This window comes from Amblyomma americanum, chromosome 9 (assembly GCF_052857255.1).
Source record: "Amblyomma americanum isolate KBUSLIRL-KWMA chromosome 9, ASM5285725v1, whole genome shotgun sequence".
NCBI lineage: Eukaryota > Metazoa > Arthropoda > Arachnida > Ixodida > Ixodidae > Amblyomma > Amblyomma americanum.
This window is the reverse complement of record NC_135505.1, coordinates 132,129,991-132,151,154: the sequence shown is the minus strand read 5'-3', so window position 1 is coordinate 132,151,154 and position 21,164 is coordinate 132,129,991. Positions and strand designations below refer to the sequence as shown.

At 45.8% G+C, this 21,164-nt stretch overlaps 1 protein-coding gene across 2 annotated transcripts in view; it reads right to left on the bottom strand.

Moving 5' to 3' along the window:
* The window catches only part of LOC144104405 (ras-related and estrogen-regulated growth inhibitor-like), a 37,487-nt gene extending 21,638 nt beyond the window's left edge, over positions 1 to 15,849 (bottom strand). The window contains exon 1 of one of the 2 annotated variants that reach the window (XM_077637390.1): positions 15,400 to 15,849. In XM_077637390.1, coding sequence (XP_077493516.1) covers positions 15,400 to 15,496 — 97 coding nt within the window. In that variant the 5' untranslated portion in view covers positions 15,497 to 15,849. The remainder of the gene's footprint in view (positions 1 to 15,399) is intronic. The other variant, XM_077637389.1, reaches the window with a different exon arrangement.
* Positions 15,850 to 21,164: the final 5,315 nt, after the last annotated feature.

Here is a 21,164-nt window from a genome sequence, read left to right as displayed (position 1 = left end):
TAGATTGTTCTTGCTTCTGGTTTTCATATCCATTTTATGTAATTTCCTCTTCCCTGCAGATGATATAATAAGCAGGCGTTGTGCCCGTTCTTATGGCAGTTTCTAAAGCCTGTTGCTTTCTAGCTTTTTTTTTCTTTTCATATCTTTGTGACTATCTCCATCTGCGTCGTTCGGTTTTGCGAATACTCGCGATGCTTTCGGCAGCAAAATAACCTGTCAGAGCTGCATGAGAGGCTTCTAAGGCCAACAATACAGTTAGCGCCAAAGCCGATACGCGTCGCTCACATCTGCTAACCACTGAAAACTGACTCAGTACAGAGACGGCTACAAAAAAGCTCTGTTTAGCAACTAGCATGCTTCAGAAAAACTCAGCACGACACCTTTACCTGACCTCCCCGAGAAGGGCCGGTTCCAAAGCCATTTGGAACATATCACGGCAGATGGCGAGTTCTCGAAAGATGTCAATTCCCAGCGCATATAGTTAGAGTCTAAGCCCACCTCAATGACGTCGTCCTTTTTGCCAGCAGGTAAGGGGAAAAACAGTTCAGGTAGGACATACTCTTTACCTCAATGAATGTCGCTTGCAGAGCTACTGCTTTGAGTAGCTATAAAGGACTGGGAGATCTGCTGGGAAAAGCGTCTGTAGTAGTCGCACAATGGGGCTTATTGCAGATCACTGGTAACAACATTTGTCCAGCAGTAAGCGTAACACGGCTGATGGAAATGACGTTGCTGCTAATGATGGTGATGGTTATGATGCTGACGATGACTGCTGTAAAAACTTACCAGCCCAAATCTTCTGCGCTTAACTCTTGTAGCCAGAAAAGGAAGTACAATTAGTCCTCTGGGTCAACTCTTCCAGTGTTCTGTCCTTTACTGGGTTAACCAAGGCTGGAATTATGGATTATACGCAGTGTCCTCTCGATTACTATAACTCGCATAATCCAAACTTCCGGTTTGTACGAACCGACGCTTTGGTACCGTCAGCGGCAAGCGTAATAAAATTTCCTCGTTAAATGAAACTCCGCGTATTTCGAACATACCTTCAGTCCTATTCAGAATGTTAATGCGGAACGGCGACTCTACTTTTTTTTCCATACCTCCGCCGTTACGGGTGACCTGTACGGTTGAGTCACCGCTTGACACCTTTCCGGCAGATGGTAGAAGCCCAGCAGCACCGCTACCATCGCCATCTAGCGGCAGGAATGTAAAGCAGGCTAAAAGCATTCCACGCCAAGCGCAACGCCCTCGGTATATTTTAGTTGCGCGCAGGGGGCGCATAAGCCCGCGACGCCCAAACTTTACTACCCACGGACTCGCGCAAGCAGTGCGTGAAATGCTTTCAGGTCTCAACTTTCCCCGCCTGCGTTCCTCTCCGTCACCACACGGATAACCAGACTTCGCTATTACCGCGAGTGAGCCGAGCGACCACTCGTTATCGTTCGCCCAATTATGGTCAGATTATTCACATAGTTTACTCTTCATAAATCGACGCTCCGCACGCGTTTTGAACCGATGTATGCACTGGGGACTTATTTGGGAGTAAACCTCATCGTCAACACGGTCGAATGACCCAAGAACGCTCCCGTGAAACAAAAAAACTCTTGGCTATCAAAACTGATGATGATGATTATTACTACTATTATTATGGATTTTTATGGCGCAAGGGCCTCTATGGCCAAAGAGCGCCATGGCGCAAGGTTTATGGCTTATGGGGGTGTAACCCCAAAGCTACTCAGGCTGTGAGGGACGCCGTAATGAAGGGCTCCGGAAATTTCGACCACCTGGGGTTCTTTTACACGCTCTGCCATCGCACAGTACACCATGTCACAAGGTATTTTTTCTTTTTCTCAAGGTGGGGTCAGAGACCCATTTTCCAAGCATGTCACCCCTGATAAGCCGAGCACCAGGCCAGGAGAAAGCTTGTACCCATTGTATCACCGGTGGGTATCCGGCGGCACTGGGGATCGAACCCCGCACCTCCCGCGTGCTAGGCGGATGTTCAACCACTCGGCCACCGCTGCGGTCAGGCTATGGCTGCGGTTGTTTGTGTGCTGTAGTCGCCCAGGCGATCAATGAATATCAAAACTGTTATGCAGGTTGACGCTGGCATCTAGGGTGCTTGATCTAGGTACTGTCGGGGAAGGTGTGACAAGGATGAATGAACGTCGCAGTATAACCATTATTGTCCCATCTTCACTCCGGAAGAGGTCGGAAGGAGCGGGAGTTTTGTTATTGTCATTAAAGTCATTAAAAGCGTCTTCTAGCCCGAGACTCTCACCAGCCCGGTGTACAGCGTCGAGCACAGTGCACGAAACTGCGGCGGACGAGTATGCGTCGGGCGCGCTAGAGAAACGCCGCCCACGGCACGGGGACGGCACGCGCAGCGAAGCGCGAGAGCCCAGTCTACAGACGGAGGGCGCGGATATATTTAAAGTTCGCCGACGCCGACGCGGCCGCACGACGCGCCCAGAAGACGTCACCGACGACTGACGCATCGGGGAGGTAACGGCGGTGTGGAGGGGGCGTAAGGAACAAAAAAGAAGGGAGGGGGGGGGGGGGGGTTGTAAGGCTAAAGGCTGGTATGCAGAGAACGAGCGATGTAACGACCAAGTCAACAGTGGAAATGAAAAAACGAGCATTTCTAAACGATGGTCCTGCGGGACTTGAATTCCTCCAGTTCGCCAGAAGTACAACCCGCCTGGAAGAAAAATTATGCACACCATGTATATCAAAGGAAAAAAAAAGCATAAAATTTTACTTCGTTGCCTATAGGCTCATAGTCTGAATCATTGCAGTGATGCAGAGTAAGGGGACACAGTGATGCCCTGTATTTGAGTATGCGCATCTTAATCATGAAGAAATTCCCTTTTATTTGCTTCTTTTCGGGTCTTCTTTCTTGAAATGATAGGTAACCCCCCTCCCACCCTCCTACCTTCCACCCCCCCTCCACCCCCACCCCGCATCCCCCCCCCCTTCAGATCATAACGGACATATAGGCGGGAGGTTGTCGATTTCGAGTACGTACTATTTGCTGTAATGATGCGATCTGAGAACTGTTGGGACACTCCAGGCACGCGAACGAAAATGGCGATTTAATTCCGACGTTTCGGCCAGGGCCCGGCATTCGTCTGGGAATCAAGTGTGTCTGTAGAAGTCACCAAATGTACAGTATATGTATAAATCCCGCCGACAATAATTATTCATTTATTTCTTGCCAGATACAACAACGGAGAAAATTCCGCCCAGAAGTCCTAAGCTTAACATCGCTCGAAGCTTAACATCGCTCGAGCTTTGCATTGTCGATTCACTCCAGCCTCTACAGGCCGCCTGCCAAGTATTACCGGTTAAATCCGTTGCTGTGTTAAGGTCGGTTCTGTTTGTTCCAGTTTAAGACCTCGGCACAGCACGTTTACTTTTCCACGAAGGTTTGAAACAAGTACACACAGTTTTCCACTCTGTGTGCTGGCTGCATTTAGATGGTTGTTAACGGCTCCTACGTCCTTCGCTGATGCTTGGAGATAACTGCGTCGTCTTAATCTGTATGTTCGCCTATCTCAAGTGTGCTTCCAAGTGTCGCCCTGTTGGTACTTTACAAGAATAAAGGACTACAGTGTGATTCAAGGATTAATTACCCTTATCCTTATTTGCGGCATTCACAACGGCCGGCTTGAGCGAAGCAATACACGTGAACGAGCAATCGCGACTTCTCCCTCCTTGGACGAACTGTGCATGCTCTCAACTCACTGATATACTTCACTTTTTATTCATAAAACCAAAGTAATGTTCGACGGTCTCGCAAGGGAACAGCAGTTCACAATTGGCTGCGAGGTGCTGGAAGTGGTAAAGGAATACGTCTAGTTGGGGCAGGTAGTGACAGCTGACCCGGATCATGAGATGGAAATAACTATAAGGATAGGAATAGGGTAGAACACATATGGCAGGTTCTCTCAGATCATGAATGTCAGTTTACCAATATCCGTCAAGAGAAAAGTGTACAACAGCTCTCTCTTACCGGTACTCACCTACGGGACAGAAACGTGGATACTAACGAAAAGGGTTCAGCTTAAGTTAAAGATAGCACAGCGAGCCATGGAAAGGAAAATGATAAGCGTAACGTTAAGAGACTGGAAGCGGGCAGAGTGGGTGAGGGAACAAACGCGGGTTAATGACATCCTAGTCGAAATCAAGAGAAAGAAATGGGCTTGGGCAGGGCATGTAATGCGAAGGCTAGATAACCGCTGGTCCTTAAGGGTAACGGAGTGGATTCCAAGAGAAGGCAAGCGTAGCAGGGGGCGGCAGAAAGTTAGGTGGGCGGATGAGATTAAGAAGTTTGCGGGGACTCGGTGGGCGCAACTGACAAAGGACAGGGTTAATTGGAGGGACATGCGAGAGGCCCTTGCCCTGCAGTGGGCGTAGTCCGTCTGATAATGCTGATGATGAAGTAGCCCCATCTCTTGGCGGCCAGTAGCGAACAACACGTAACTCGAACCAAAGACCACATTTGTTTTGGTACAGTCGCTCTATCACCTAAAGTAACCAAGATGGTAGTTGTTGGGGGGGGCCGAACTCATCGACAGCTTCCAGCCGAGTCAACCTTATTCCAATAATAAACGCAATCGTCCATCCTGGAAAGGAATTCAGATAAATACCATCAGCACCGCCAAAGCACTACTATACTGCTATAGGGAACGATAACCAGCAGCTCTGCGAAACTTTTGCAAATTAAGAAAAAGTCGTCTTGGCGTCGGCGTATAGTCTGGCGTAGGCACAGGTGGAGCAGTCCGTTAATTCAAGTGAATAGAAAACTTTTTTTAATCCTGTGCACTTCCAGGGATTCCCTTGTACCATAGGATGACCAGCGGTACTCTTTGAAGCGGCGAACAAATAAGCGAACCGTTGCACGCTCCGACTGTTAACGACACTGCATACTAAACTTCTGGAAATAACTGCAAAGGGACACAAGGGGGCAAGAACTAGGCGTGTCTGGCATCCCGACAGTTTGTTCCGGCCTTTCTTTTTTACCAAATAAAGAAGGAAAAGAAGCAAGAAAAGAAAAAGGTAAGAAAGAAACCAATGCAAAGCGACACTGGCAACTCTTTTCAGAGATCCGCTGTCTTCCAGAGCACGCCTGTCGCAAAGGCACTCGCGTTGGGTGACTGATGTGCTCGCGAACCTTCCTTTCATATTTTGCTTCTTTTCCTTTACGGCGTTGACAGCTGCAGGCTCTGGCGAAGCGACACACGTGAAAGAGCAATCGTGACTTCTCGCTCTTTGGAAGAACTATGCTCTCAACTCACGGGTATGCTTTCTTTTTTTTATGTATGGGAGCCGACAGTCGGGCCCGTCAGAATAGTCTCCCCTGCTTGTTCGACAAGGAAAGCGTTTCTATGCAGCGACGCAGGGCTGTTTCTGCATTGCGCTGCGGAAATCCCAACCGACACTTCTCCGCCCACCAGTCCTGTCAACCGCAGCCATCTCTTGGCCCGGGACGTCCCTATACGAAGTCAAGGTTCGGAGTTTTCTTTGTGCTTCTGTGTAAGCATACATACGTGCCGATCAACGAGTACAACCAATATAACGCTATTCACACTGTCATAATTCAATTTTATACAAATTTTGATCATAACCACAAAATTAAAATCAACACGGGGAGTACAGTAGGGGCCTGGCTAGTACTTTAACTAACACCGATAAAAACAGGTAATGTACCACCTTTGCCAAAAGTAACCGGGTTACGATGGTGTGTTTCTTAGCCGCGTAGCGAAGCACTTATGGCAGCCCTTAAGCTCTGAATCTGTGTCAAGTAAGGAGAACCCTTGTCCTCCCTCACGTTTTGACACATTTAGGTCTGTAAGGGGTGCCGTAAAGGCTCCGTTATACGTTAGAGAAGAAAAACATGTTGCTCGGTTACTTCTGGCAGATGGGGTACGTTCTTTTCTTCGCGATATTCCAAGATACACTCTAAAAATACATGTAAAAATGGAGTAAGCTGTCCTTTAACGCACTCCCTTTCACAAAAGAGAGTGCTCTAGAGGACAGCATACTTCGTTTTTACTCCCATATAGGTTTATCTTGTTTAGAGTGCAAAAAGTTGTCATACTCCGCGCCCGCATCACGCGCGCAAAGAAAAGACAGCGAAGGCTTCTAGCACTTCAAGTCAATTCTGGAGGGCGCTTATCAAAGGTATTTAAAGGTCGTGCAAAGAAGGGCACGTGAAGATTCGATTAATCCGGGCCCTTCCACTGCAATTTGTTGAAAAGGATCCACGCCAGTACTGTCTGTAGGCAGACCTGTACGTATAATCTTCTCAGCGGAATATGATGTCAGCGTCCGGGTCGCAGTGTATACGTCGTAACCGAAAACACGCGCATCCACGTACTGATCAATGACAAATTTATCAGTGAAAGCCGAGAAACGGTCACGTGATCTGGGTCACGTGATCTGGGCGCTTCTTGGACTGACATTTGTCATGGGTAGAGAGGGTTAGGAAAAGAGCGCTATAACTATCGCTACCCTTATTCATTCCAAAGGGGAACTGAAAATTCGATGCTGTTTCTCTTTCCGGAGGCACCAGCGCTCTTCTGTACTCCTCCCTTCCCGTTCTTCCGCTCCCTCGCCTTCGACTCGCCTTCATTCCTTGCACACATCGCCCAACTCCAGATGCAAACCCTTCCATCCCCCCCCCCCCCCCGCGTTCGGTGTTTTATTACATATAAACACCGAGCGAAGGCTACCGAAAACTCCTCAACGTTCGCCCCTTCCACCCCAGCCCTCCACCCGTGCCACACACTCGTAGGGCCCTTTCTTTTCAGAAGAAAACAACAGCACAGGGGAGAGAGAGTGAAAGAAGGGGGGAAGAAAGATCTGCTTTAAGCAACATCGCACTCTTGCTCTCTCCACCCCCGGAGGGAGCCGAAGAAGAGGGGAGAGGGTTCGAGGCCAGCAGGGGAATTCCCAAATGTCTTCTTCTTCGACCAGAATAGAGCCTCTCCTGCCAAGAGCAGCTCGTAAGCCGGAGCTCGCTGTTGGATGTTGTGCTGCTGTTGCTGCAGGGGTGCTTCTATGCGGACAACGTTCATCGACACCCTTTCCCTTTTCTTTTTGCGCTTAATTTTTTTTTCCCACACTCCCACCATTCTCCAGGTGAGAGAGTTTTGGAGCCACTTTCGCCGTTCGCTTCACCTGGTCTAGTCTCGGCCCATTAAATAAATAAATAATTCGGAGGGGGAGGGCGTCAGTGGTGTGCTGGCCGGTAAAGAAGAAATATACAACCGCATACATAGGCTTTGCACATTAAATGGCAACCGACACCTCCGCTTAGCAGGAAGTTCTGTTTTCGTGACAAGGCAAGAGCTTAAATGCATGCTGAGAAGAAATCGAAGTTGACCGATATCAATTGATTGCCTCGTGTTCATGTCCAACATTATCGGACAAAAACTTTAAAACTGGGAAATTGTAAGGTACTGTTACAGAAATATTTAAAGTAACGGTCTGTTCTTTTGATATGTAGCAAAATCTTTATATTAATGCGTTTCCATATATCGCATCGAATAGTTAAGAATGCCATATAAAACCGATTGAGGGGGGGGGGGGGGGGACGCTTTTGACGCTAGAATAAACTTTAATACAAAAAAAATGCAAGACTGCCGACAGGTGACCTGCGGATATATATATTGTTATAGTGAAACCTTATATTATATGAGAAAAAATGCGCTCATAAACGGTTTCCCGCTCACATACGCTTTTGTCTACAATTGTTGGGCATAAGTGGCCAGGAATAATAATTTCACTGACAGCGGACCTCGTATATGCTAGGAAAGAATACGAAACAAAATGAAAGACTGGTTTCTCCGCACTGTCTCTTGATCTAACATTCAATCCCACGAAGATTAGCTTTGCGCATTTGAACGTAACTCCTTGCAATAAATAACCACCCTGTGTTTGGCGCACTTTGGCCTGAGTTGTCGCTGCGCCGTTAACCCCTAACTACGACTACTACGTATGCGACTCCCTGTAACTGTTGTTGAATAAGGAACTTCCTGTGACGTCACGACTAGAAACTCCGTCGTTAATCCGCTGCTCAGTGGTAACGTAGCCCAAAATCGCCTGAGCCCTACGTACCGCATGTGCGGCAGGTAGTTGGTGCTCTTCGTAATGTTCCACCTTGTTCACGCAGTTTAACATGCACTAAGAAGAATGGGAAGTTCTGTTTTGGGATGCCAACTGCGTAGCATACAACTTGATTTATTTGTTTAATTAATTAATTATTTATTTATTGATTTAGTGCATTATTGATTGATTGATTGATCGATTGATTGATTGATTTATTGATTGATCGATTGATTGAATGATTGATTGATTGATTGATTGATCGATTGATCGATCGATCGATCGATTGATTGATTGATTGATTGATTGATTGATTGATTGACGAACGCCTGTACTCGCAGCAAAAAGCCCATCATGCATTAAATGTAGGGTAATGCCGTATTTGAACATCCCTTCATTTTGCCTGCGGGATGCTGCCGCAAAGACCTATACCGCTAAACGTTAAAATAAAAAAAATGTCGATCTTTAGCATTAGTCGGTGCCGATAAGATGAACAAGATAATCGCGACGGTATTAGTTATCATCACTTTACGAGGAGTGAATTGGGTCGAACCAAGATTAAACGAGCTTCCTGGTTCATTTTTTTACCTTCGTCCTTCGTATTTATAGCCGTCCAGGGAAAGCGCCGGGCCCCATTGTGCTGGGTCACTAACCAAATTTGCGGAAATCCCACCGGAGGAGCGTGCGGCTCACCGGAGCGAAGGTAGAATGTTCTCTCCATCAGGAGGAAAAAAAAAACCTGCGCCTAAAACAACCGACGTCGTCCACCAATCAGAGTGCAGCAAGGCGTAGCAAATAACGTCGCGATGGCCGGTCATTCTGTGCGGCCGGCCTGGTGAGCCCGACAAATGAGGATGGACCCGAGTCCCCGAAGTTGCGTGCATCTAAGCGAAGGCTGACAGCTTGTAGATAGAGATTAGCAGGTGCACCTTTGGCCAGGTGTCGTCCAGACACGTCGTTTGATTTTCAGCCGTGTATTGGGAAACAAATGACACCCTCGAAACTCTAAATGGCGGCAGGGTAAGGCCAAACTTTGTCTTCAAATTTCAAGACAGTTTGCTGTTTAGGACTGTAGGACTCAAAAGCAAGCTACTGGCTCGAAAACGTTTTACCCAAGGCTAGCCACACTCGTAAGCACAGTGATGTAGTCTTCTATGTTGCAATCTTGCAAAGAAGATTTCTGAGGTCTCTGCTACCCACTGACATGCCCTTAGCAGAGAAAGTGGCGAATGAGTGGACAAAAGCTTGTGGTAGATTAAAACAAAATTTGACGCCTTACGTAGACCTTGTGACTGAACGAGCGGCCAAACTTGAAGCATCAGCTTCCACTGCACTGCACGCAATTGGCTAATGAGGTTCCCCTTCGCTTTCTCCTTTCAACCTGAGGATTCAAGATTCAACCTTATCTAACGTAGAGAGAAGGGAGGGGGATCGCTTACATTTTAACTAAACCCACGCTGCCCTGGTTGTCGTGATGTTGGCGGTGGAGTTATTATAGGTCAAGGAAACGAGAGACGATGCGATTACAAAGAAAAAGATTTTGATTATGTTTGGTCACCCGGCTTCCTTTCGCCAGCTTCCAGATGGAAGTCGTTTTGAAAGCTCTGACGAATTTTCTTTTAAATCAGGGACATACGCTAAAATGCCATGTAAATGACAGTGTGCTGCTGCTAGTCAAAGACGACTGCTTGAGGAGGAAGCCGCCATAAGCAATCCGGAAACGTTCTGCATTCTTTGCAACAAATCGCATCCAAGCGCAATGGTAAAGAGATGTCCGTAGGTCTGTTGCCCTCGCAACAAAACGGCTGTGAGTACTACGAGATGGGCGGTACGGCCGAAAAGCTAACACGTGCACGAACAAGACAAGGATGCCCCATCGATATCGTTGGTTGCAATTATCTTAATAGAAAATCGCCTGCTTTGGAAGTTTCACGGATATCACCTATTGTCGGCAGCGTACGTACGCTATTTCTGGAGAGCCTTTCATATTGATTTAGCTTATGTCGCGGAACGCACGCAAGTACGCACGTTGACGTTGAAACATATTGGTAAATTAATTTTTCATTTACTTCAAAGAGCACATCTGAGACGTTCCCAAAGCTCGTTTTCCCAACAAAAAGTTGAATGTGTTAACCTAATATAGCGTGTTCAAAGCATCCTGATTGCAGTCACTCGAAAGATGTTCAGAATACAGCGAAGACGCTTCTTGTCCTGGAAGGATTAGGTGCCTACGGCCATGTAGGTTCTACGGCTAATGTGGATCGTGGTACAGTGGGAGATTTTTTTTTTCAGTGACCCTAGCTGCAATCACTATCCACCGCACCAGAGGGAACAGCTGTCAGTATAATTATTCCAAGCGATTTTGGACAATCGTTAATTTCGTGTTCTTAGCACCAGGTGCAGCGAGCGATCTCGGGAATACCATTCGTTTTCCTTCACCAAATTGAAAACTAGTCTAACGGGACCATGAAACACCGTTGATCAATGTCGCGAATCTAACGCGCATACCTGAAACCCGGTAGTCTGTTGTAGGCATCAGAGTGGATGCCAGTATAAATTAAATTCAACTAAAGACAGTCACAGAGACTGGAGACCGGTTACGAGAATCACATCTAGGCATATCTGACAATGTTTAAACATAACCATCATCTTTTTCATGGTCAAGTGCAAGCGCATTAGTTCAGGAATTGAAGTGAATTATGACGATAATGAGTTTGGGAAATTTTCCTGAAAAACAAGGCCGCTGCTGGCAGAAAGCAGAAAAAAATAGAGGTTATTGGTAGAGGCCTGTATGCGACAGTGTAAGCAACCCAGAATACGAAGGTGATGGTGGTTGTGGTGATGACGATCACGATGAACGTTGCAAAATAGGTTGAACGCCGAATGTTACCTTCAGCTGCACAAGCAAGAATATTGTCCAAATCGAAGTGTATCGTTGCAGTTTCCAACCATCAAGGATCGTTTCATAAAATATACTTCACTGCCTCTTTGTTAATATATTGAAATAGAGGCAGTCGTCTCTCCCGTTCCCAGGTGCAGGCAATGCATCTGCCCAAAAGGCCGCTCTCGATTTTTTTACGCTTTTTTATTCGCGCACCTAATCCGATTTCTGTCAGCTTAGGCGCGCAACCCGCCAAGATTTCCCCAGCTGGTTTCCACGCATCTACCCCCCCCCCCCCCCATTCCCCCCTTCTCTCCCCTTCCTCCACTTTGACATCTGCCGTTCGCCAGGAATCCACTGCTGCTAGTTATGTCACAACATACAGGCCTGTTCACCTGTTTAAACAGAGAATGAAGATCCTTTTCTCATATCGCAGTGATGTCTTAAACAGGACTGCATAAATATTACCCTGTATTCGCTGGTTCTGGACTAGCATTTTATAAGTGCGCTTCTTAATTAACACACTTTCTGAAAATGCATACCATAGAGAATGTTTTGTTTGCTTTCACGTAATTGTTGTAGTGTTCTTGCTGGACGTTAGCTTATGCTTCGTAAACATGCTGCACAAATGATACTGTTTCCGTTATGCCTTACTTATTTGTTTTTGTTTCTTCACTGAACTCGGTCATGCCATTGAGGTGCTGCTCGGGGTGGGTCATATATGAGCTACATATGCTCGGTTCATATATGTGTTATATGGGGTAATATATATGCTCCGAGTTTATATATGCTAGGCCTATAGTGACGGGAAGTGTTTTCCGCCTTTATCCGTTTCCTTCACCCCCATGGGCATGTTATGTAATTTCGCTCATGTGCAGAATAATTTTTTTTTAATTTTCTGCCCTTTCGCACTAGTAGCGAGTTTGAGATTTGGCTTAGTCGATGGCAATTCATGATAAATTAAAGGAGCCCAACAGGCGAAACACAGTGAAGAAGAAAGGTACAGGCAGTTGAGGTGGAGATTAAAAAAGGGTTAACTGCGCGAAAGGGTTAAGACAAGATAAAAGAACACAAACGACACTTACTAACGCAGTTAACACACTAACACTTACTGCGTTAGTAAGTATCGTGTGTGTTCCTTTCCCTTGTCTTAACCCATTGTCGCAGTTTACCCTTTTCATTCAGCATGAACCAACTAGCTCGAGAAATCTTATTGGAGATTAGACCAGGCCCCAAAAATTGGAAGTTATCCTAGAAAGATTGCTGGTCCTCTACTGTGCATGGAGGCGGTATATTTGGAGAAAATGTCCATCAACATGTCATCTGCATATCGGGCGGGTTCATACGCTGTGATGAGAAAGAGCGTCAGGAGAGTTTCAACGACCGGAGTATACAGTTAACTGTCAGTCAAACTGCGCGAGGAATGCAATATAATTCACTACAGTGTGGCCGCACGACAGCACTTCTGGAACACACAATATGATTGACTTCCGTTTATTGCACACAGTGAACAGGAGCTATCATCATGAACTCAAATTCACTACGAGCTGGAATAAATATTTCTATAAATATATCAACTCAAAAGCATGATAGTGTGCTTGCGTTTGCCTGAGCAGAGCTAAACTGCAAATTTACCGCTCGTGAAAGCGATATGCGTCGCAAATTATTTTTCACAGTTTGCAAATGACATTAGAAATTTGAAGGTCGCCTCGAAGAAAATGTGGATGTTTCTTATGATGTGTAGTTCGATGCATCAGAACGTCGGTTTTTGCGTGGCGCCTAACTGAACCCGGTGATAAACAATTCATAATCTATTTATTTATGTCATAAACTATTTAATCACTGTCATTTCAGACTTCTTTTCGAAACACGTGTGAATGAATTTACTGTTAACGCATATTTCGAACAGAATGCACACTTCTTGCGCAAAGTGAAATTACTTTTCTTGCATATGATTCTTGCTCTAAGCGCTCACGCAAAAGATCTAATTTTTTTCCTTAACCGTCGATCGACGATCCCCGATTATAACTAGTGCGCTATATGGCCGTTCACCAACTGCTTCATTACGGAATCTTTCTGTGCATGTGCGAATATGGATTTTTCCCTTCGAAGAGAACGTAAAGTTTATAATTTATGGCTCGAATATTGCAGCAAGCGGCCGAGTACTATTCTTTGAAGGCGAACGTTTCGAAATCGCCAATTTGTATAAGGAAACAGCTACAGATTGCGGTGTTCGAAAAGATTGTGCAAAAGCACAGCTCGATTGACGATATTTTTTCCTTTTCTTTCGAATACCATTGAAAGCTATTTGCGAGTTATAATCGCATAATAGCCTTAATCAAATGAGCTGTGCTCTTCGTTTCATTTTTTGTATTTTTATCGCATGAATTTGAGCCCCGTTATGGTACAGATAGAGCGACAGAATCAATAGTTAATTAGATAATTTGACTGCGAACCTCATGGTTGATTTTGACTACGATAACAATTTTAGCTATTTAACAAAAACATCGTTGTTTCCGAGTGTGCAGGTACAGCTCAGTACTGTTTTGCAATGCAAAGACGTGGCAAATGCAGTGGACAGCTTCCCAGCGGCCTTATAAAGTGCCGAAAATTTGAACGGACAGTCTGCAAGCTGTCTCTATACCCAGTGAATAAATATTTTGTATCGGAGGACAAAGAAATGAAACGTTCAATGCTGTCTAAGAATCTTAACGAAAAATTGTAGCAGTTATCCTTTATATCCTCAACAAACTTTATACACACATTATGCTGCATAGTTATCTTCTATGTCATTGATTCCTGCAGCCTACCGCAGGAAATCACAGACTGCTTCCCGCGCTACTAAATAGCAACCTTTTATAAAATTCTTCTTTCGCAAAAGATGTTCTGATCAACTTTCCAAGGGGGTTACCTAAATATGGCCAAATCATATTCCTACTGATGACGACCATGTAAGACTGAAAATCATTACAGTTTATACTGTGACATTGTTTTTGAAGTTTGATTTGAACATGCAATTTTTCTGCGTAAGCTTTTAAATAGGCACGTATGACACAGAAGGTTGTCAGCTTTCTAAGGCATATAGAGGCCTGGAACATACAAAGCATGGAGAAAAATCACGCATTAAGACTGCTAGACTTGTGGCCACGAAATACTCTCGACTGCATTCTGGAGAAACACCAGAACTTTAAAAACGTGTTGTAATTTACGCTGACAAACTGCACATGTGTTTTAGTTTAGAAAGAGGACGACAAAATGCAAAAACGCCTCTCAACTGCGATTTCGGTGTTCGCTAAGGTACCACAGGTGGTCGAACAGATCTAGAGTTCTTCACGAGGTCTAGCTTTATAGTCTTGGCGCGTAAAAGTTCATCAAGAAATCAACCAGGTTGTAAGAGGACATACGGTACGAAACATAAAACAAACTGATCAAGAAGAGGGGCTCTTAGCTCGCTAGCCAACGTTTTGCAAGTGGACTTGCGCACTGAAAGCAGAGTCTGGGACACTGCTATCAACTATTTTTGTCTTCAACTGGTTGCAAACAATTATCTACCGAAAGCCCGTTACGTTTAAACCGAAATAACGCTTATACGCAGGCTAAGCGTTACTTTCACTTGAAAGCGATATGGCAGCTAACACCTTTCGCTACCACGCCGTCTTAATGAAGGCGCAGGAGAGGGGGGTCGACCTTGATCCCGAAGCAGCGCCACAAATTCAGCCGAAACTGGGCCACCTAAGCACCCTCCAGCCAACACCAGGTTCGCGGGTGCTTAGGAGGCCCATGCTCCAGACGCGCTGCCAGCTTAGCCGTCGAAGGACGAGTCGCAGGTGTTTCTAATTGGCTCCGGGTGCGGGAAAAGCTCGGAGCCCCGCAAACATCGATTACTCAACGACCTCGCTCGCGCAACGGGTTGCCCAACATCGACAATAAAAAATAAACTAAAGAAAGGGCGCCAGGAGCACGGGTTCCTTCATTCCAGAAACGTGCAACTCATCGCCGCCTACGCAGAGTTGTTTCTCGAAACCCATCATCGGCAACTGCCTTCATCGACGTCGTCTTGTACAGAAGTCACAAGACGATGCGATGAAGTACACCTCACGAAAGCGTCCCAACTCAAACAGCCGCAAGCACTATCTTCAAGCGATGGAATTCGCTTCTTGTAAAAAAACAATTAAAGTGGCCTTCAGCAGGTATGTCAGGCGGGGAGTGGGTTAAAAGGGAGGGGGGAATGGAAGGGGAGAGGAGAGAGCCTTTAGCGCCAATAAGCTAACCGCGCCGGATGCCACAACGCGACGAACTCCGGTGTGCGCGAGAGAGCGCGCACTCGTGCCCTAGGCCTAACGGCGCGGAGTGCATGCATGCGCCAAGCCGCCAGCCGCCACGCACAACCACCGAAATCGACTCACCGCTTTTGCCCACTCCCGACGCTCCCAGAACGGCGATCTTCACCTCGGAGAGCGTCGACTTCTTGCGCCGAATGCCTCGAATGGCGTTCGAACTCATATTTCTCTCTCCCGGCTGTCAGTTAAAAAAAAAATCACGCAATCAACGTCGTTCGCAACAGCCGTTTTTCACCGCATCTTGATCCACCACCACCACCACCGACCGCCTTCTTTTCTTCGCAACGCCGTCTCAGTTCACGGTAAGCAGCTACTGGAGAGAAGCCCAGGCCTTGTGAAGAACGAGACGAAAAGATAGAACGCGAAAAGAAGCGGAAAAGAAAGAAACCAACAGACCACCGCCGCCGACACCACAGGCACCCACCAGAGCGCTTTCTAAAACACACCGCCCGTTCCGCGCCGAAGCCCTGTCGTCTGCTGTTGCTCCTTTCTTCCTCCGACGTTGTCGTAGAAGGCAGGCGGCCAGGGAGGATTGCGAGCGCAGCGCGGTTTAACTGGTTTAACGCTGGGTGGCGTTGGCGGCGTCGCGTTTTAGCGTTGGCGGGACGCGGCGGCGGCGGCGTCTCGTCTGCTCGCGCGGGCGCAGACCGGAAGTGACGCGGTGGGTGTGTCGTCACGTCCGGTTGCCGCATCCTCATCCCTAGGAGCAAAAGCAGCAGCAGCGGCAAGAGAAGCGGAGGAGCGCGGAAAGTGATGGAGGGGGAAAGGGAAAAACAGCAGCGCGGAGTCGTGCTAGGCAGACGTGGACGGCCCCGTCGTATTTAACGACGTCTGTTGCCACGCTTTCCTGATGTTTTCCCTCGTTTTACCTTTTTGTTTTTGTTTTAAAGTCCAACCCAATCGCTGAAAAGTGGGTCAAAAGAAATAAAATCTCAACCTGGTGTGCTGTGCCTGACGGTCAGAGTCGTCTTTGCATCAGTATCGTGCTGCGGTCGTTTATATCGTTTCTTGCGTACGCCTTTTTAGTATTTCATTGTGACGGCAATAATGTGCCTTCTTCGTAGAGACGACCCCCACGGGCAGTTTCATTTAACTCGGTTGCGCTTGTCAGGAGTTGGTCGACTCATGGAAAGGTCTGGGGTGTTGTGAAGTGGATGGATAGAGGCGGACATCGACAAATTGAAATTGCAGCCATATTTTATTTTTCCTCATTTATTCACTTTTTTTCGTTTCCTTCACAAACATGCTCACACGGCAGCAGAGACGAAGCCATTCTACCGGTTTTATGCTCGACCAGAGAGGGGTTGCCTCCTGCAAACCAATCTTATCTTCTAAGCTCCACTGGGCATAGAATATGAGATATTAAAGAGTTACCAGCCTTGATTTTTTTTGTTTCAGTTACTTTCGTCAAAGTAGTAGACTGTCATTCGTTGCCTGCGTTCTTTTTGGGCGTGAAGCGGTGCCAGCTTTGCAGCTCATCTTTTCTCATCAGTACAGGCTGCATCTCCAAATAACGTGTTGTTAGGTTCTTGCAATGGTCTAAGTTTCTTTTTTTTCTTTTTTTAACGAATGAAAATCGCGCACCTAACTATGATGAAGCAAACAACGTTAAGTACATCTAAATTATCAACATGCTAAACAATTTTCTATTTTCTAGTCTATCTGACGGTGATCATAATTTGTCTTTGTATATCCCATCAACCTTGGTGTACGCATCCTGTGCTTTCGTGGAAACTATCATGCTAGTAAAGGCTAACCAAACTCAACCTTTCCTTCAGTACTAGTCGTTGATGGTGGCGATGTTGCTGATAATAACGCCGATATTCGTGCAGATGCTCAACTTTTGTTATTGTTGTTCTTGCTCCAAAGCTTGCAGAAAGCTTGCTCTTATTAGATGCTGCAAGTTCTGCAACCCCCGAGCGCTTTTTCTTCCTTTCTGAAATGTCCTCACTCGCCAGTTGTTTTTAGCATTTAAAAAGTTCTACTTTATTAAACTCGTAGCCGCAAGAGGCATCACATCTTTCGGACACGACATTTCTTTTTGTACATCAATAACTGTATCAATGGTATTTATCACAGCTTATGGAGTCGAAGTCGTGGTAACAGTAGTAGTAGTAGTGGTAGTAGTAGTAGTAGTAGTAGTAGCAGCAGCAGCAGCAGCAGTAGCAGTAGTAGTGGTAGTGGTAGTGGTAGTGGTGGTGGTAGTAGTAGTAGTAGTAGTAGTAGTAGTAGTAGTAGTAGTAGTAGTAGTAGTAGTAGTAGTAGTAGTAGTAGCAGCAGCAGCAGCAGCAGCAGCAGCAGCAGCAGTAGTAGTAGTAGTAGTAGTAGTAGCAGTGGTAGTGGTGGTGGTAGTAGTAGTAGTAGTAGTAGTAGTAGTAGTAGTAGCAGAAGCAGCAGCGGTAGTGGTGCTGGTGGTGGTGGTAGTAGTAGTAGTAGTAGTAGTAGTAGTAGTAGTAGTAGTAGTAGTAGTAGTAGTAGTAGTGGTGGCAGTGGTAGTAGTGGTAGCAGTAATAGTAGTAGCAAAGTAGTAATTGTACTACAATGAGAACAAGCTTTACTCGTAGCAGTAGTAGTTGCTATATTAATGGTAGTTTTTGTAGTAGTTGTTGTTGCAGCTGCTGTTGACGCTGCTATTCCGCCAAGGCGGAAAGCTGTAGTAGTTAACTGTTCGTCGTAATTTAAAAAGACTGGCACTTCAAAAGGGTGACCAAGAAATTGAAGAAGCGTGCGTCCTGTCTTCTTCTAATTCTCAGTCCCCGTCTGAAGCGCTAATCTAGTTGACGTTATGCTGCTGCTGTTCTTGTAGCAATGTCTGCCGCAAAAGAGACCCAGTCATGCTGCAGCTTTCAGGCCACATGATCACCACACCGACCAATGGGAATACGCCATTATAGCCACACGATTAGGGTGCGTACTCTCTGCGCCAGGGCTTGGGAGAGTGCACTCTTGATAAGGAACAAGCGGGCAGGGAACAGGGGTACTGAGGAAGGCCTGAAGTGTTCTTCTAGCCGGACCAGCTTTTAACACCTTTATTTGGAGGGTTTAAGGAGTAAAGGACAATATTTCGCCCAGGCACGGCATTCTGCCTGTACGGCATTCTTTCCGGCAGCGCTTAGTTTCAGGGAAACTTATTCTTCGACAGCTTTTTTAACGACAAATGGAGGAAGTTGAATATTAAAAAGTACGCGGCTAATTGCTTCCGCTTCGGCACACTACAGCCATCTTTTACATCGCCTTCATAGAGCCAGCTTTGAGGCGAAGACCTCGCGGGCAACGTTCAAATGAATGCTCCAAACAGAGATGAAAAGGCTTTGCCGCAGGACAGTAATGTTTCACAGAAAAGCCTGATTGCGGTTTTAACAATTCGTTTTTCTTTTCTCACTTATTTCGTTGAATATACGCAAATGACAAATTAATTTTGATCTTTAATGTTACCGCATTCTAACGAAAAAATGTGCTACTTGCACTAAAAAACGAGCTTCTTTAAACCAAAAAATACCAAAAATGTAATACGAATGCGCCATTACCGGCCGATATCGCAATTTGCGGTGCGTCGACAGTTTTTTTTTTTGGGCCGCCGCGGTGTCTGAGTGGTTATGGCGCTCGGCTGCTGGCCCGAAAGACGCGGGTTCGATCCCGGCCCCGGCGGTCGAATTTCGATGGCGGCGAAATTCTAGAGGCCCGTGTACTGTGCGATGTCAGTGCGCATTAAAGAACCGCCCAGGTGGTCGAAATTATCCGGAGCCCTTCACTACGGCGTCTCTGATAGCCTGAGTCGCTTTGGGACGTTAAACCCTCATAAACTAAACTAGATTTTTTTTTTCGTGGATCACAGAGGCTAACCTACACCTTCTTTTTTTTTCATCGGTAATCACGGAGTCCTCTTCACTGTGGAATGCACAATTTTAATCGAGTGGCGGAAATTAAAAAAAAAAATTCTGAACAATTAAGGCGCCGTCTGCCGCTGGACAAATATAAAGATTCTTAGAAATAGCTACAGAATTAGTTTTTAATGAGAAGAAAACTTGGACGGAGTTTTCCTTAGTGTGTCTTTAACAGCCGGATTCAACGATTGAATTTTGTGGTTCTGTCAGTGAGATAACACGGAGCCCTGCACACGCGATAACGCGAACATGCAATTCGTTTGCACCCACCTATGTGTATCACAACCAAACTAGCCTTACTTGAGTAGGAATGCGTTGGGGACGGTTACGCTAACGTATTTTGATATGTCATCAATTGAATTGTGTCTGCTGTCCCTGTATACGGGTTAGCCGAGAGTACGACAATTACTGCACTTTTCCTCTCGTCAAAAAACATTCGCATTTTTGCACCAGAAAGAAACACTTCGTAACAGGGGCTGAACACGTGCACGTGTAGAGTGTTTCAATGAAATGAACCTACAAAACAATAAATAAAGCATTAAAACTAACGCACACTGCACAAAATACAGTAACAAAGCTCTATTGAAAGCTGAACACGGGACATTTGTCCATAAAAAGTACGAAAAATACCCAGAAGCCCCGAGCGTAAATTTTTGGCACAGCTGCAAATTGTGTGCCGAAAAAGAACGCGTTTCCAGCGCACAGTGGGCTTAGCTTCTAGGCTGCTGGAGATGATGCCTCGGATTGAAAATGGGAGAGGCCTATTGCCTCACTCGGTGATCAGCTGGCGTCTCTCACGTTTTTTTTTATGCGTAACATTCATAAAGTCATTGGGATTTACATGTCTGAACTCCCCTCCCCCTGTACAGAAAATGCATCATTACCTCTAACATACCTGAAGCTTAAAAGAGTGCCATTATCTCAATCCATAAAAAAATGCTATACCAAGGACCGCTTACTGTTGATTTCCTACAAGGAATTTGGTAAGGTAATCGATAATAGAATTACAGCCACCCTACCTTGAACTTAAGTCAATCAAAGAACCAGAATGGCCCCCCGGAAACAGTACTGTACAATAGATCGTATTCGCATCGTCAATCGGGTGATAGAGAAATGCTCGGAATATAGCCAGCTCCATATATGACCTTCTTAGATTATGGGAAACTACTTGAATCATCTGAAACATCAACAGTCAGGCAAGTATTGCGTTCCCAGGGTGTAGAAGAGACATGTAAAGGAGCTTGAAATTATCTATGGACTGCACAGTAACCGAAGTCTTTCACAAGGAACGTCATGAAATCCAAATCAGGAAGAGTGTCAGGCAGGGAAGCACAGTTTCTCCACTACTATTAACCGCCTGTTTGCAGAAGCTATCCAGACAACTGCATTGCGAAGAGATGATGGCAAAAGCTAATAAATGATACCTTAGTAATATTTCATTTGCTAATCACATTAACGTGCTATGTAACTCAGAAGACAAGCTGCAGACCATGGCTGAGGTCCTAAACAGGCGACACAGAATGGTGGGTCAGAAAATTAATATGAAGAGAAGTGAAGTTCCACATGATAGGAAGAGAGAAACAGTTTACGACGGGCAGGAAAGCATTGGAAGTGGCATGAAAATATATCCACCTAGGGCCGCAGTGCATTTGACAGACGCTGTCAGATCCTGAATAGCAGATAACCAATTTCAAGAGGAAATTATACTTTAAAAATATCGATTTTCAAATTCAAGAGGAAAGGATATAATAGCTGCACCTTATTAATATAATCAGTATACTCATCAATGGGGAGAAATCTGAATGGCAGACAAAAAGGCTCGAAATTAAATTGACGACAGCGCACTGAGCTATACAAACTAAAATGGTAGCGGCAGCGTTGAAGTTGGCGTGTATTGATAGATTACCGCGTCATCTTCATGAAGATAGTACTTTAACTGAAAACGAT